General features: G+C 41.2%; 1 protein-coding gene across 1 annotated transcript in view; it reads right to left on the bottom strand.

Annotated features, from left to right (window-relative positions):
* The window catches only part of LOC119945126 (ABI family member 3 binding protein), a 235481-nt gene that overhangs the window by 82621 nt on the left and 139724 nt on the right, over positions 1 to 13136 (bottom strand). Inside the window, exons 16-21 of the mRNA XM_038766152.1 lie at positions 9690 to 9764; positions 6061 to 6135; positions 5481 to 5555; positions 4230 to 4307; positions 3369 to 3440; positions 2450 to 2524 (exon numbers count right to left, since the gene is read on the bottom strand). Of these exons, the coding sequence (XP_038622080.1) occupies positions 2450 to 2524; positions 3369 to 3440; positions 4230 to 4307; positions 5481 to 5555; positions 6061 to 6135; positions 9690 to 9764 (450 nt within the window). The remainder of the gene's footprint in view (positions 1 to 2449; positions 2525 to 3368; positions 3441 to 4229; positions 4308 to 5480; positions 5556 to 6060; positions 6136 to 9689; positions 9765 to 13136) is intronic.

Genomic DNA, 13136 nt, shown 5'->3' with positions numbered 1-13136 from the left:
TTGTTAGGCACTTACTACATGTCAAGCACTGTTCTAAGCACTGGGGTAGATAAAAGTTAATTAGGTTGGGCATAGTTCCTGTCCTACATGGGGCTTACATGGTTAGGGATTTTTTTTCACAGCTATGCTAGTCCAAGCCACATTGTTGGGTTGGTATCTTATGATGTTTCCCTCTTTCTGAGATTGCTCATTCATTCAATTGTATTTATTGAGCGCTTACTATGTGCAGAGCACTGGACTCCACTTTCTACATCAGTTCTACAACAGTTTCTCTAAGGACAACCAAGAAATGTGCCTGACTACCCAATTTCTGCCACTTAACTCCTTTCTCAATTCCTGCTCACCTCCTCCACCTAAAACATCTCATTTCCACTTCTCATTCATCAGAGGTGAATTATTCTTTATTATTTATTTAAAATATGCTTTCTTATTCATTCTTTATTATTTGACTGCAACTATCTCCTTGGGCCCATTTCCATGGGAAACACTACTTCAAAAGACTTACTAATTAAACCGAGAATAACATCAAAGCATTTCAATCATTCTACATGTTCATTAATTAAAACTTCTAATAATGAAGTGCTAATTAATCCAGGATTTTAAAAAAATTCACAGGGATTTAAAATTTGTGAGATTTAAGGTGTTAACTACAATTTACCCTGCTTTACCCTCTAAACTATAAGCTTGTTATGGGTGGGGAATAATAATAATAATAATAATAATAATAATAATAATGGCATTTATTAAGCACTTACTATGTGCAAAGCACTGTTCTAAGCACTGGGGAGGTTACAAGGTGATCAGGTTGTCCCACAGGGGCTCACAGTCTTAATCCCCATTTTCCAGATGAGGTAACTGAAGCACAGAGAAGCTAAGTGACTTGCCCAAAGTCACATAGCTGACAATTGGCAGAGCCGGGATTTGAACCCATGACCTCTGACTCAAAAGACGAGTCAAATGCTCTCTCATGTGCTTAGTACAGTGCTTTGCAACAAAGCAAGAGCTCAATACCACTGACTGAATGAAAAAGGAAAAGGAGTCACCAGAAGCACATTCCAAAATCTAAACCTATCTTAAGAGTTTCCTAGAGACTGATTCAACAATACAGCTTATAATAGTAATAGTAATGATGGTATTTGTTAAGCGCTTACTATATGCCAAGCACTGTTCTAAGCGCTGGGTTAGATACAAGGTTATCAGATTGTCCCAAGTGGGGCTCATAGTCTTAATCCCCACTTTACAGATGAGGTAACAGGCACAGAGATGTTAAGTGACTTGCCCAAAGTCACACAACTGACAAGTGGCAGAGCCGGGATTAGAACCCATGACCTCTGACTCCCAAGGCCATGCTCTTTCCACTAAACCATGCCGCTTCTCAAGGTATTAGAATTTATAAACTATATTGTAGGTCATTTTCTAGGGGCTGAAATCAAATGACCAGTAATTCAACCCTACCACATAATTTAAATATCTCCATCTACTGAAAAGATTGTGTTTTAATTCCTGAACTTCCTCTGCAACACTACTCTGATCTAGACTCTAGGAAAATAGATTTCCAAGGGGCAGGGACTGTGTCTAATTCCCACCTGTCTATTCTCTCCCAGTGCTTAGTACAATGCTCTGCACCTAGTAATCACTTAAATACTATTACTACTCCTACAACTAAAAGAGTTTCAGTAGAATGATAGGAAAATCCTACTCTTTCTAACCTTTGTGGGATTGACTGAACCAAAAAGCAACAGAAATGGGGCATTCTTCCAGGGAATTGTAAATAAATATTCTCCCTTTCAAAATGCAATTTCTATCTCCAGTACCTAGTCTATTTTAATTTTTTTATTTTTTTTTTGTAACCAGTTACTCTGTGCCAGACACCGTACTAAGCTCTGGGGTAAATACAAAGTAATCAGGCTAGACACAGTCCATACTCTACATGGGGCTCACAGTCTTACTCCCCATTGTACAGATGAGGTAACTGAGGCACAGAGAAGTTCAGTGACTTGCCCAAGGCCACAAAGCAGACAAGTGGCAGAGCCAGGGTTAGAAACCAGGTCCTTCTGATTCCCAGGCCTGTGCTCTAGCCACAAGGTCATACTTATTGATTGGCTGAGTAATTTAGATAATGATTTCATATCTCAGTCCCAGGCAGTGAACTCCCCAAGTATCCGGCTCATGAAATTGCCAGGGTTTTTTTTTGTTTTTTGTTTTCTTTTGCTCTTTTGTGATGGACGTGTTTCTCTGTTCAGAGAAATACCAGTATTGCTGGTTATATCAGTAAAGGCTGGCTAGAATGGGATCATATTATCGCATCTCTGCAGTTTCCATGGGGATGACTAACAAAAAACAACAAAAAAAAACCCCAATTCCCAAATGCTTTTTCTCAAAATGGGCACAAAAAAACCCATTTTTGGGCCCTATTGTTAGAAAATAAAGAACAGTTAGTTGTCATTACCAGTGCTGGGCTGCGAAACTTCGGGGCTGGAGGAGATTTTAGGTTTTGAAGAGATAAATTGTGTTGTACTGGGAGCTGGAAAAAAGAAGCAAGATTATAAATTCTTACAGTTTTCATAATGATCTACTAGGAAATAGAGAAAGAAGGGACAGGAAACAGGGAGAGAGTGAGAACAAGGGCAAACATACAAATGCTCTTCAGGGGGATTTTTGAAAGAATGAATTAATCGTTTTGTTGGAAATCCACCATAAAATGATTTTCCATAGGGAAAAAAATTGATCATGTCAGTACAGTTGGATCCCAAAGTCAATCCCAGCTGTTATTACAACTTCAAAAACTGAAGACTACTTGGAGCCTGAAATGAGAAAAAGAGTGCTAATATTTAACTACGGCACAATTCTTGTGTATATTTTGTAAGCAGCCATTCTGAGCTCCAGGAAAACAATGTTACATTTCCAAAAAGAGAAAACAAAAACAAAACCAACTACATCATAAAGCTCCAGTTACCCAAAGACAAACTCTATACCATCATATTGTGACTGGAAGCACAATGTCTTGAGAACAACAGAATGATTTTCAGAAACAAGATCTAATGTGGAGTTGGAGTCCAAGCATATACAAATAACCAGAGTACTTCATTTATCGGGTAGAAAGGACATAACCTTGGATTTTTTGAGCATTTCGACGTTGCTAAAGAGCAAGCACTGCCAGCTACCTAAAGATGTGGCTAAATCCACAAATGATCAATGTAAACCAATTGGGCCATTTGGACCGATTCCATGTTGATAGCGGTTTCATAGGCTGCTGAACTTTCCAACTCCCTGACCTAAATATGCCAAAAATTCTCCAAGCACACAAGATTTTCCCTGATGAAAAGGAAACATGGAACTAGAAATCCACAAAGAAATACTGTTTTTACCCAGTGTTGTCCCTGGTAGCTGAGGGCTTTGAGAAACTTTAGATGGAGTGGTTTCCAAAACTCTGGGTTTTTCTGCTTAATGAAGAGAAAAATGATTCAGAAATATAAGTGGCAGAAAGAACATTTCTATCAAAAAGAAATCTGTTGGCTTATTTCTAAACCCTTACAAATGTCGAACATGCAGACAATGTAGAAACAGTTTTCAGTGGAGAACAGGGGAAAAAAATTCTTCCTGTGCACTTGGTCACAACAACAGATGTCATTCCAAAATATATTTAGACTACAGACTGGCAAGAATCGAAGGCTGTGGCTATGTTCTGCACAATGCTGAGCATAAAAATTATGGAAAATAAATAATTCCTGAGGTAGGATATACAAGTTTCATATTATTCTTGAGTCACTAGAGTTTCAGCAAAATGAAGGAAAAATCTGATCTCATCACGGGCTCTAAATACAGTATAATTCCTCATTATGCCATCATAGAGCATTCCCCCTCTAGACTGTAAGCTCATCATGGGCAGGGAACGAAGCCACCGACTCTGCTGTATTGTACTTCCAAGCTCTGCACACAAGTGCACAGTAAATACTATTGACTGATTGACTGAGACAATTTTGATACTTTTCATATTCAAGAATGCCAGCTTGAACTGTCACTGTCACTGGGAGCTTAACTTTCTTTTTAATTGAATTTATTATTGCCTTTGTTAGAATAACTTCAGGTAGTCCTGAATTGCACAATTGTTATTTTACCGCATTATGTAAGTTCAAAACAGCGGGTTGCAGAGAAACCCTATTCTTGCCTCTGAAATAGAAAGTACGAGCTACGTTTGAACCTCAAAACACTTAAAAGAAACAATTTACCAGGTTTGCGTTGCGGTAGTTTGGGCTTGGTGCGTTTTGGTTTACGTGTCGTAGGGATCGATTTGGTTGGCCTGGGAGCTGAAAGAAGTAGACTCGGTTATGCAATTCCTCTTTAAGTGAGTTTTCCTCAGGACTCCTGCTCATCTTGGGCGAAAGAGTGAAATGGGCCCTGACTGCACTTAAATCTAGTGGTTGGGCAGGAGTAATTCAGCCGGACTAAGATTCAGAAACTAAGGAATGAGTCAAATAGGGGCTGAAAGGGAAGTGTGTGGACAGACTTCCAGGATGGTTAAATGGGCATTTTCAGGGAAAGACATTGTAAGGTCACACACAACTAACTTTCCCACATCCCAGGCACCATTTCTGATTTCTTTTAGCTTCTCGCCTTGCCTTCTATGCTACTGGGAAGCAGTGTGGCCTCATGGAAGAAGTACGGGCCTGGGAATCGAGGGACCTGGATTCAAATCCCAGCTCTGCCTCTTGCCCACTATGAGACCTTGGGCAACTTCTAAGTGCTTCAGTTTCCTCATCTGTAAAATAGGGATTCAATACTTGTTCTCTTCCCCTTTAGAATGGGAGCCCCACGTGGGACAGGCACTGTATCTGACCTGATTCTGTTATATTTATCCCATCACTTAGTATAGTGCTTGGCACATAGTCAACAATTAAATATCACAATTATTATTACTGTCATGAGCAATCCCCAGACACCAGGTATGCTGTGAAGGGGAATAAAGTGGGAACACAGAACCACTGTGTTAATCAAGTGGGTTAACTGGCCAACTCAGAGATACTGAGAAGGATATAAGCTCCGAATTCCCAAATCCCTCTCTGTACAACCACAAACGTGTGGCTTGCAGCAATCCCAACTTTGTTGAACTGTAAATAAGGCTCTGAAGGTTAAGAAACCAAGGTGTTGAGGATTTTTTTTTCAGGTGAGCCCTGATTGTGCCCTGAGCAGGGTTGACCACTATGGTGCTGGGCCAAAACCACTGACAGATTGTGATGAAAGTTGTTATACATACCATGGTGACCCCAGTTGAACCCTCTCCTTACTCAAACACAATTATTCATTCATTCCCTCCTGAGAACCCTAAAGTACCTCCGTGGCCTTACAGCATGCCCTAGAATCCAGCCTACTGGGAAGAAAAGGCTACAGGTCGATTCTTTTTATGAAGGAACTGGATTAGATTTTCTTGGGAAATTCTCAGTGTTTGAAATGAAAAATTCCATAATTGTCAGCTCATTTACCAGACGTCGTTTGCTGCATTTCAGGGCTGGCAGAGGTTCTCAGTTCATGAAGCACAAAGGGGGTTGCTTTTGAAGCTGAAATAAAGAATCCCCACCCACACCAGTTAGCATGAGGTCCTTCGAAAGATTTAACATGCTGCTGTTTGATGAAAAAGCACATGCCAAGAGCCTGTGGTGAAAACAAAACCCATTATGGAGTCTCAAAAACTAACGGATGAGATGGTTGTTCAGAAAGGAAAGAAGATAAAATAGCAGCAATGCTTATTCAACGATCAAAAATAAAGTGCATCAAAGACGTCTGGGATGCCCAGGAGGGCAGTTAAATGGAAATGACCATAGGATGGTGGAAAAGGTCCATGCACAGGAGATGGCCGGTTGTTTCACTTCTTTAAGTTATGAGAGCCCTAAAGGAAAAGTTCAGAAGAGGGAGTGAAGGTCTCATCAGGTGCCATAAGGAAAAATGAAGCAGAAAGGTCCGCAATGACCAATGATGGAATGAAACGAGTTCTTGGAAGACAGGCATTCACATGGACTTTCCTTCACTGAAAAACAAAGTGCAACCCTGAAGCGAAAACATTACCTAGTGTTGCCGTTGGCCATTCAAGAACACCAGAAGCATAAGGCGGGGCAGATTTCAGAACGGATTCACTTGTTGCTGTTGGAATAAACGTCAGCAGTTACATGACAGTTGAGGGCCCCAGGAATAAACGTCTAATTCTTCGTGAATAAATGATGTCTATGGGCACGGAAAATACATATAAATGGGCTCTTCACACTTGCTGACCATCCCTTTTCAAATCTAGTGATTCATTAGGTCTTTAAGGATGATCTCAAATTTCCAAAATTTGCAGCGACCCAGTTCTGTCAGCCTCGTCAAAATGCCGCTTATTAGTTTTCCATTTGTTTCTACTGGATTCTCCCCTCTCCAGTAAAATCAGTGAGCAGGCCGGATAATGGAAACACCTCTGCTATGTCAGAAAATGTATTTCCAATCTAAGCAGATGACATTTTGTGGAGATCCAATGGTTCTAAGCACCTGAAAGACTGTGCTCTAGACCAAAAACCCTTACAACCACAGAATATTTTTATACGGTCAGATAATAGCAATGCAAAGTTACTTCATCCAATGTCTAAAAGTCACCCAACTGAGGTTGGTGGAGTGTTTCAGGCTTAGCAATAATAATAATAATGATGATGGCATTTATTAAGCGCTTACTATGTGCAAAGCACTGTTCTAAGCACTGGGGAGGTTACAAAGTGATCAGGTTGTCCCATGGGGGGCTCACAGTCTTAATCCCCATTTTACAGATGAGGTAACTGAGGCACAGAGAAGTGAAGTGACTTGCCCAAAGTCACACAGCTGAAAATTGGCGGAGCCGGGGTTTGAACCCATGACCTCTGACTCCAAAGCCTGTGCTCTTTCCATGAGCCACGCTGCATCTAACAATAGAGTTGTACATGATAGAACTGATATTGCTGGCTCGGGAGGGCTATCAGACTTGAGAAAACAAACACTGCTTAAAAGAAAAAAAAATGAGAATTTTCAAAGACTGTGCTGTGAATGTTCAGCTGATTAATACCAGGCAGATAAATTTCAACCAGAAATCCACTTTCAAAATCAATCAATCAGGGGTATATATTGAGCACTTTGTGCAGAGCACTATTATTAAGCATTTGGGAGAAGACAGTATAACAGCCAGCCCTGAAGCTGGTGTCAAGGATGGTGCCAATAGCATGCTGTTCATTTATGGCTTGAAAAATTCCTTCTTGTTTTTGTTTTTTTTAAAAAAAGGTATGTGGTAAGTGCTTACTGTGTGCTAAGACCTGTACCGAGAGCTGGAATAGATACAAACTAACTAGATTGGACACAGCCCATGTCCCACATGGGGCTCACAGCCTCAATCCCCATTTTACAGATAACTGAAGCACAGAGAAGCTAAGTGACTTGCCTAAGGTCACACAGCAGACAAGTGGCAGGGTGGGATTAGAACCCGGGTCCTTCTGACTCCGAGGCCCAAACTCTAACCACTAGGCCGTGCAACTTTCTCTAAGCCTTGGGCAACTGCAACGGATAGGAAAAACCAGGAACACACACAGTCAAGGTCCACTTTCTTTAAGAACCAAGAGCAGTAGTGTTTAGATAACAGTCTGCAAGACTGCAAACTCATTGTAGACAGGGAATATGCCTGTCATATTGTTACACTGTACTCTCCCTAGGGCTTAGTACTGTGCTCTACACACAGTAAGCGCTCAATAAATACGACTGACTGACTGACAGAAAGCACATGGGGTCCTGGCAGTCAGATACAAGCAGACAATTCCCTCTAACACTTTAAAAGTGCTGCCCCTTGAAAGCAAGGCATTCTACACTGAGAGGCCCAGGAGAAAGATTATCTGGCCTTCACTGAGCCATTCAATCTTACACTTAGTTTCATGCTTCTTTTGGAAGGAAGCAGAGCGAGCTCCAAAAAGAGAAATGACAGAAAAGTGCTTCTGACACACAGACATGATTATATACAAACACATCAAAGGAAACACAGCAGGAAACTGGGGCTTCAGGGAGCAACAACAGCCAAATGAGGGCGGGGGGGAAAGGACATGTCAGCATATGCATTGTGCTGAAGAGCTTGAGAGAGGAAGGAATGCTTCCTCTTTTCCTGGGAAAGTGACTGCAGTAGAGAGAATTAAATAAGTACGGATGTGCACATTCAGACACCCAGATGAGTTCTCAATAAAATTACGCCGAGAATCAGAAGCCCGATACTGGTGCTCTCTGTAGCATTAGGAAATGCGTAAAAAACTTGAGACTGCAAAGCCACGATGTACTCGGGCACCAAAGAGATAAGCAATGAAGATGAGTTAATGATATGACAGTGCAGGAGCTGATTTCAGAATTAAGGGCAAGGCAACACAGTCTAGTGGAAAGAGCCCAGGTGTGGGAGTCCAGTGACATGGGTTCTAATCCCGGCCTCAACACTTGTCCATTGTGTAACCTTAGGCAAGTCATTTAACTTCTCTGTGCCTCAGTTCCCTCATCTGTAAAGTGGAGATTAAGACTGTGAGCCTTCTGTGGGACAGGGGTGTGTCCAAACCGATTATCTTGTATCCACCTCAGCGCTTAATACGGTGCCCAGCACATGGTGAGCACTTAATACTATTAAAAAAAATTCAAGCATTTTGCAAACCCTCAAGAGATAATGTGGACAATGTGAAAGTGGACCAAAGGTCCTTATGAGTACCCAGAGAAGAGTTTCTTAACTATTTTGGAACTAAAAAGTCCTCTTGTCCATATACAATTCTTACAACAGAGATAGGAGAAATACTGAGAAAAGTTGATGAGCACCTGCCCTCAGGCCTATTTGAACCATTTGTGGGCTGCAGAGATCTCAGTTTAGTCAGTGACCCATATTTGTCTCAATCAATGGACAGAGCCCAATCCTGGAAGTCAGGAATTCTGGGTTCTAATTCCAGCTCTGCCACTGGCCTGCTATCTGTGACCTTGGGTGAGTCACAAAACTTCTCCAGGTCTCAGTTCTCCGATCTGTGAAATGGGGTTTAAACACCCTATTCTCCTTGCCTTAGACCACGAGACCCATGTGGAAACGACTATGACTGATCTGATTTCATCGTATCTACCCTAGCACTTATAATAATAATAATAATAATGACATTAACGCTCACTATGTGCAAAGCACTGCACTTGGTACACTTCTTGGTGTACAGTAAATGCTAAACAAATACCATTATTATTAGTAGTAAATATGTTAACATCACTAAGCTATGTTCTTGCATCCTCTGCAATAGCAGTAACATTGAGTGAGATTCTAGATATTTATGAACCATATTTTTGACAGGCTTTCTCTCTGCCAACATGATCTCTAGTCCATTCAATCCCAATTTTGTTCACTCTAACTCCATTCCAACAATGGCATTAGACTAATTCCTCTCTGAACTTTGATTCCCCAGAACTACTCTCCACTCACTCCTTTTCTACTTTCCAGTTTTGCTCCCGCCCTTCTTCAACTGATCAATACAGTGACCATCGCCACTTCTAACACACACTGCTGTTTTCAATTCCATTCCTCCCCGATCCACTCTTCTTCATCCACTGAACCCCAAAACGCAGCTTAGCCACTTTTTATTCCAGGCAACATGATACAGGATCATCACCAAACCCTGTGTAGATTCAAAATAAAGTAGCACATTTACCAGGCTCTGCCTCAGTGGCTTCTGCAATTTCGGATGGTGGAGGAGAGGACGTGACATACGTCAAGTCAGGCAAGGCTGAAGAGAAAAACAGAAACAGATCGGGAAAAAGATGGACATCATTTCCCAGAGGCCCGAAAACCTCAGTCAACAGTTGCAGTATACTTCTCTTCTCAACTGACGTACCAGCCATCCAGGAAGGTCCTGTGTCTGAAACAGAGCTATTTCAAAGGCTCTCAAAGAACAAAGGGTCATGTTCACTAATTCCTTGACAGCTGAGTAAAATGGTTAGCCGTGGCTAGGACTGTTATGAAACCCATTTTCAGATAACACATACAAATATCAATTTGACAAACTGTAGTGATTTAAAGAGGTACCCCGTGAACAACAACCCTCAATAAGTTGATTAAATGTGTACTCTTATTCACTGTCTTCTGGGGCCAGGGGTCATTCACCAAAATTCTTTAATGATCCAACATGCCAGTGATCTTGGTGTGATAGCAGCCAAGCTGGCCCTTGTGTCTGTAGAGGCTAAAGGGATAAAAACAAAAGGGAAGAAAGGAGACGGAGCAAGGAGGAGCAGGAAGCGTAGCCCAGCGATGGATGCAAAACTTCAATGCCGGCTGCATTTAAGAAAGCACGAAACAGTGAATTAAAGGGACAACGTTGAACTTATAGCTATGGCAACAACTGTCAAACTGTAGCTTGAATGGGAAAAAAAACACAGCTTGTTTCGTTGTCTTTTTGGAAATTGAGAAAGTATTGTTCATCTTTTAATCTATATGGTAAAATGGCACAACTTTGACTCCCATAGGTTGCTTGAACCGAAAGGATGTTGGAAATTTCTTCAGAGTGATTCGATGCAAATGGCTACATATGTTTGCAATGTGTGCGCATGAATGTGCCCATAAATGTTCAGGGGGAAAAAAATGAAGATTCACAAAAGCAGTTTTAAATTATCGAGGATTAAACTAGACACCTAATTTAGATTTCCTGACTATTAACAACTTTGTAAGAAGGTTCTCCTTTTTAAATGTTAACAGGTGGATCTTCTGTTCTAATACTGTACTATTGAGAAGCAGCGTGGCTCAGTGGAAAGAGCACGGGCTTTGGAGTCAGGGGTCATGGGTTCGAATCCCACCTCTGCCAATTGTCAGCTGTGTGACTTTGGACAAGTCACTTAACTTCTCTGTGCCTCAGTTCCCTCATCTGTAAAATGGGGATTAAGACTGTGAGCCCCCCGTGGGACAACCTGATCTCCTTGTAACCTCCCCAGCACTTAGAACAGTGCTTAGCACATAGTAAGTGCTTAAAAAAACCCATCATTATTATTATTATTATTGATATGTACTTTGGCCATTGGATGGTTGACAAATAAACCCCAATTTGATATCATCCCAGTAGTTTTGAAGAATTGGAGGTGGGGCTGAGAATGGGGCCAGAATGATATTAGGGGCTTGAGACAGCTGTCTATTGGGGGCTAGGGGATTGTTGGGGAAAAAGTGAAAATAAAAATGCACCGGGGAAGATGGAGAGGGAAACGTACAAAGAAGGAAGGAAGGCTAGACTTTAAGGGGAAGGGTAACAAATTCAGTCTGGCTGCTGGTTTGGAATGCTGAATCCTGATATCTGGAATAAATTCTTTTGTGTACACACAGTCACACTTATACACACAAGTTCAGTTCTTTTTCAACGATTGAAGGATATCTTTGTCATAGATGTGTAAAATGCTGAATTGGCTGGTCTTGAATGTGCTGACATATTTACTGTATTTACTATTCTATTTATGGTGTTAATGATGTGCATCTAGCTTTATTTCTATTTATTCTGATGACTTGACACCTGTCCATGTTTTGTCTTGTTGTCCGTCACCCCGCTCCTAGACTGTGAGCCCATTGTTGGGTAGGGACCATCTCTGTTGCCAACTTGTACTTCCCAAGTGCTTAGTACAGTGCTCTGCACTCAGTAAGCGCTCAATCAATATGCTTGAATGAATGAATGCTGAAAACAGTTATTTACAAGAAAGTGATAAGGAAACCAAACATGAGGTCAACAAAGGGGCCTCTATTATTTGCCGAAATTATTTGCCGCTCTTGATTTCTAATTAGTGGTCCTGTAACAGTGCTTTCTCACTCACCCCTCTCTTTGCGGGCCTTAGATCAGTTGGCATCTTGCAAACAACTGGGCTTGTTTGACATTTTTGCTAGGTCCAATCAACCCTACCCCTTAATCACTTTGATACTCCAGCCCTACGCTCCTCACGTCAATATTCTTATACTCTACTATTTCCTCCAACCCTAATCTATTTTAATGTCTGTTGCCCCCTGTAGACTATAAACTCCTTTTGGACAGGGATTATGTCAGCCAACACCGCTGTAGCATAATGTCCCAAGATTTCAGTACAGTGCACTGCAAACAGGAAGCACTCAATAAATACCACCGGTTGATTGATCTCTAAGTTGGAAGGATCACATTCGTTTTCAGAGCTAGAGTAGAACAGAAGGGTACTGACCTCTGACAATTTGAGATATTCACAGAAAAAGGGGCTACGTTTGTGCTAGTACTAGCTAGTGGTCAGCAAATAGGAAAATATGCTCCTTGAGCTTTTATTGAGAAACTTAAATCAATGCTAATTCCCCAGCATAAATCACTGAACTGTGAAAAGTTATCAATCTATGCTAGGATCATCTTCTGAAGATAATTAGTTTGAACTACTTAAAAAGCTTTCTTCAGCATTCAGACTGTAAGATGGTTGTTGGCAGGGAATGCGACTGTTTATTATTGTAATGTACTCTCCAGGGCTCTGCAACACAAGTGCTCAACAAATACGACTGATTGTTTCATTAGTAAAAAAGCACTTAAGTGCCATGAGCAATAATAATGAAGGCTTTACAGAAAATATGTAAGCCCATGGTGGGCAGGGAATGCGACTGTTTATTGTTGTAATGTACTCTCCCAAGCCCTTAGTACAGTGCTCTGCAAACAGTAAGTACTCAGTAAATACGATTGAGTGAATTGAGTGAATGAATGCGTTTGTTGGAGTGAACCAGGTACACAAACGCACATGTCTTAGAAGTCAAGTCTTGAAAAAGCAACTGTACTACCTCAAAAATGGGGACAAAGTAATCCGGATTTAAATTCCTGAGCCAATGAGCCTGTGTGTGTCAACTGATGAGAGTCAGTACCGGCAAACCTCTCAGTGAATCCAGCTTATGAGCCTTTGAAAATGTGATTGTTTTGTGAGTGGCTGCTTCATGAAGCACCTGTATGCACTTAATTATCTTCCATTCCAGACCCAAACCCAACAGGGTGGTTACAGGTAAGTAAAACATGCTGTAGGTAACTCTCTGACCTTCTATTCCTTAATCTTTACTTCTTCTCTTTTCTTAGTAGCCTTTCTTCCTCCACACCCCAAAGTCAACTCCTCCTCCCGAGTTTCAATCAATCAAT

Source organism: Tachyglossus aculeatus, chromosome 24 (genome assembly GCF_015852505.1).
Source record: "Tachyglossus aculeatus isolate mTacAcu1 chromosome 24, mTacAcu1.pri, whole genome shotgun sequence".
In the NCBI taxonomy this organism is placed as follows: domain Eukaryota; kingdom Metazoa; phylum Chordata; class Mammalia; order Monotremata; family Tachyglossidae; genus Tachyglossus; species Tachyglossus aculeatus.
The sequence above is the reverse complement of the archived record's forward strand: the minus strand, read 5'-3'. Positions and strand labels throughout refer to the sequence as shown.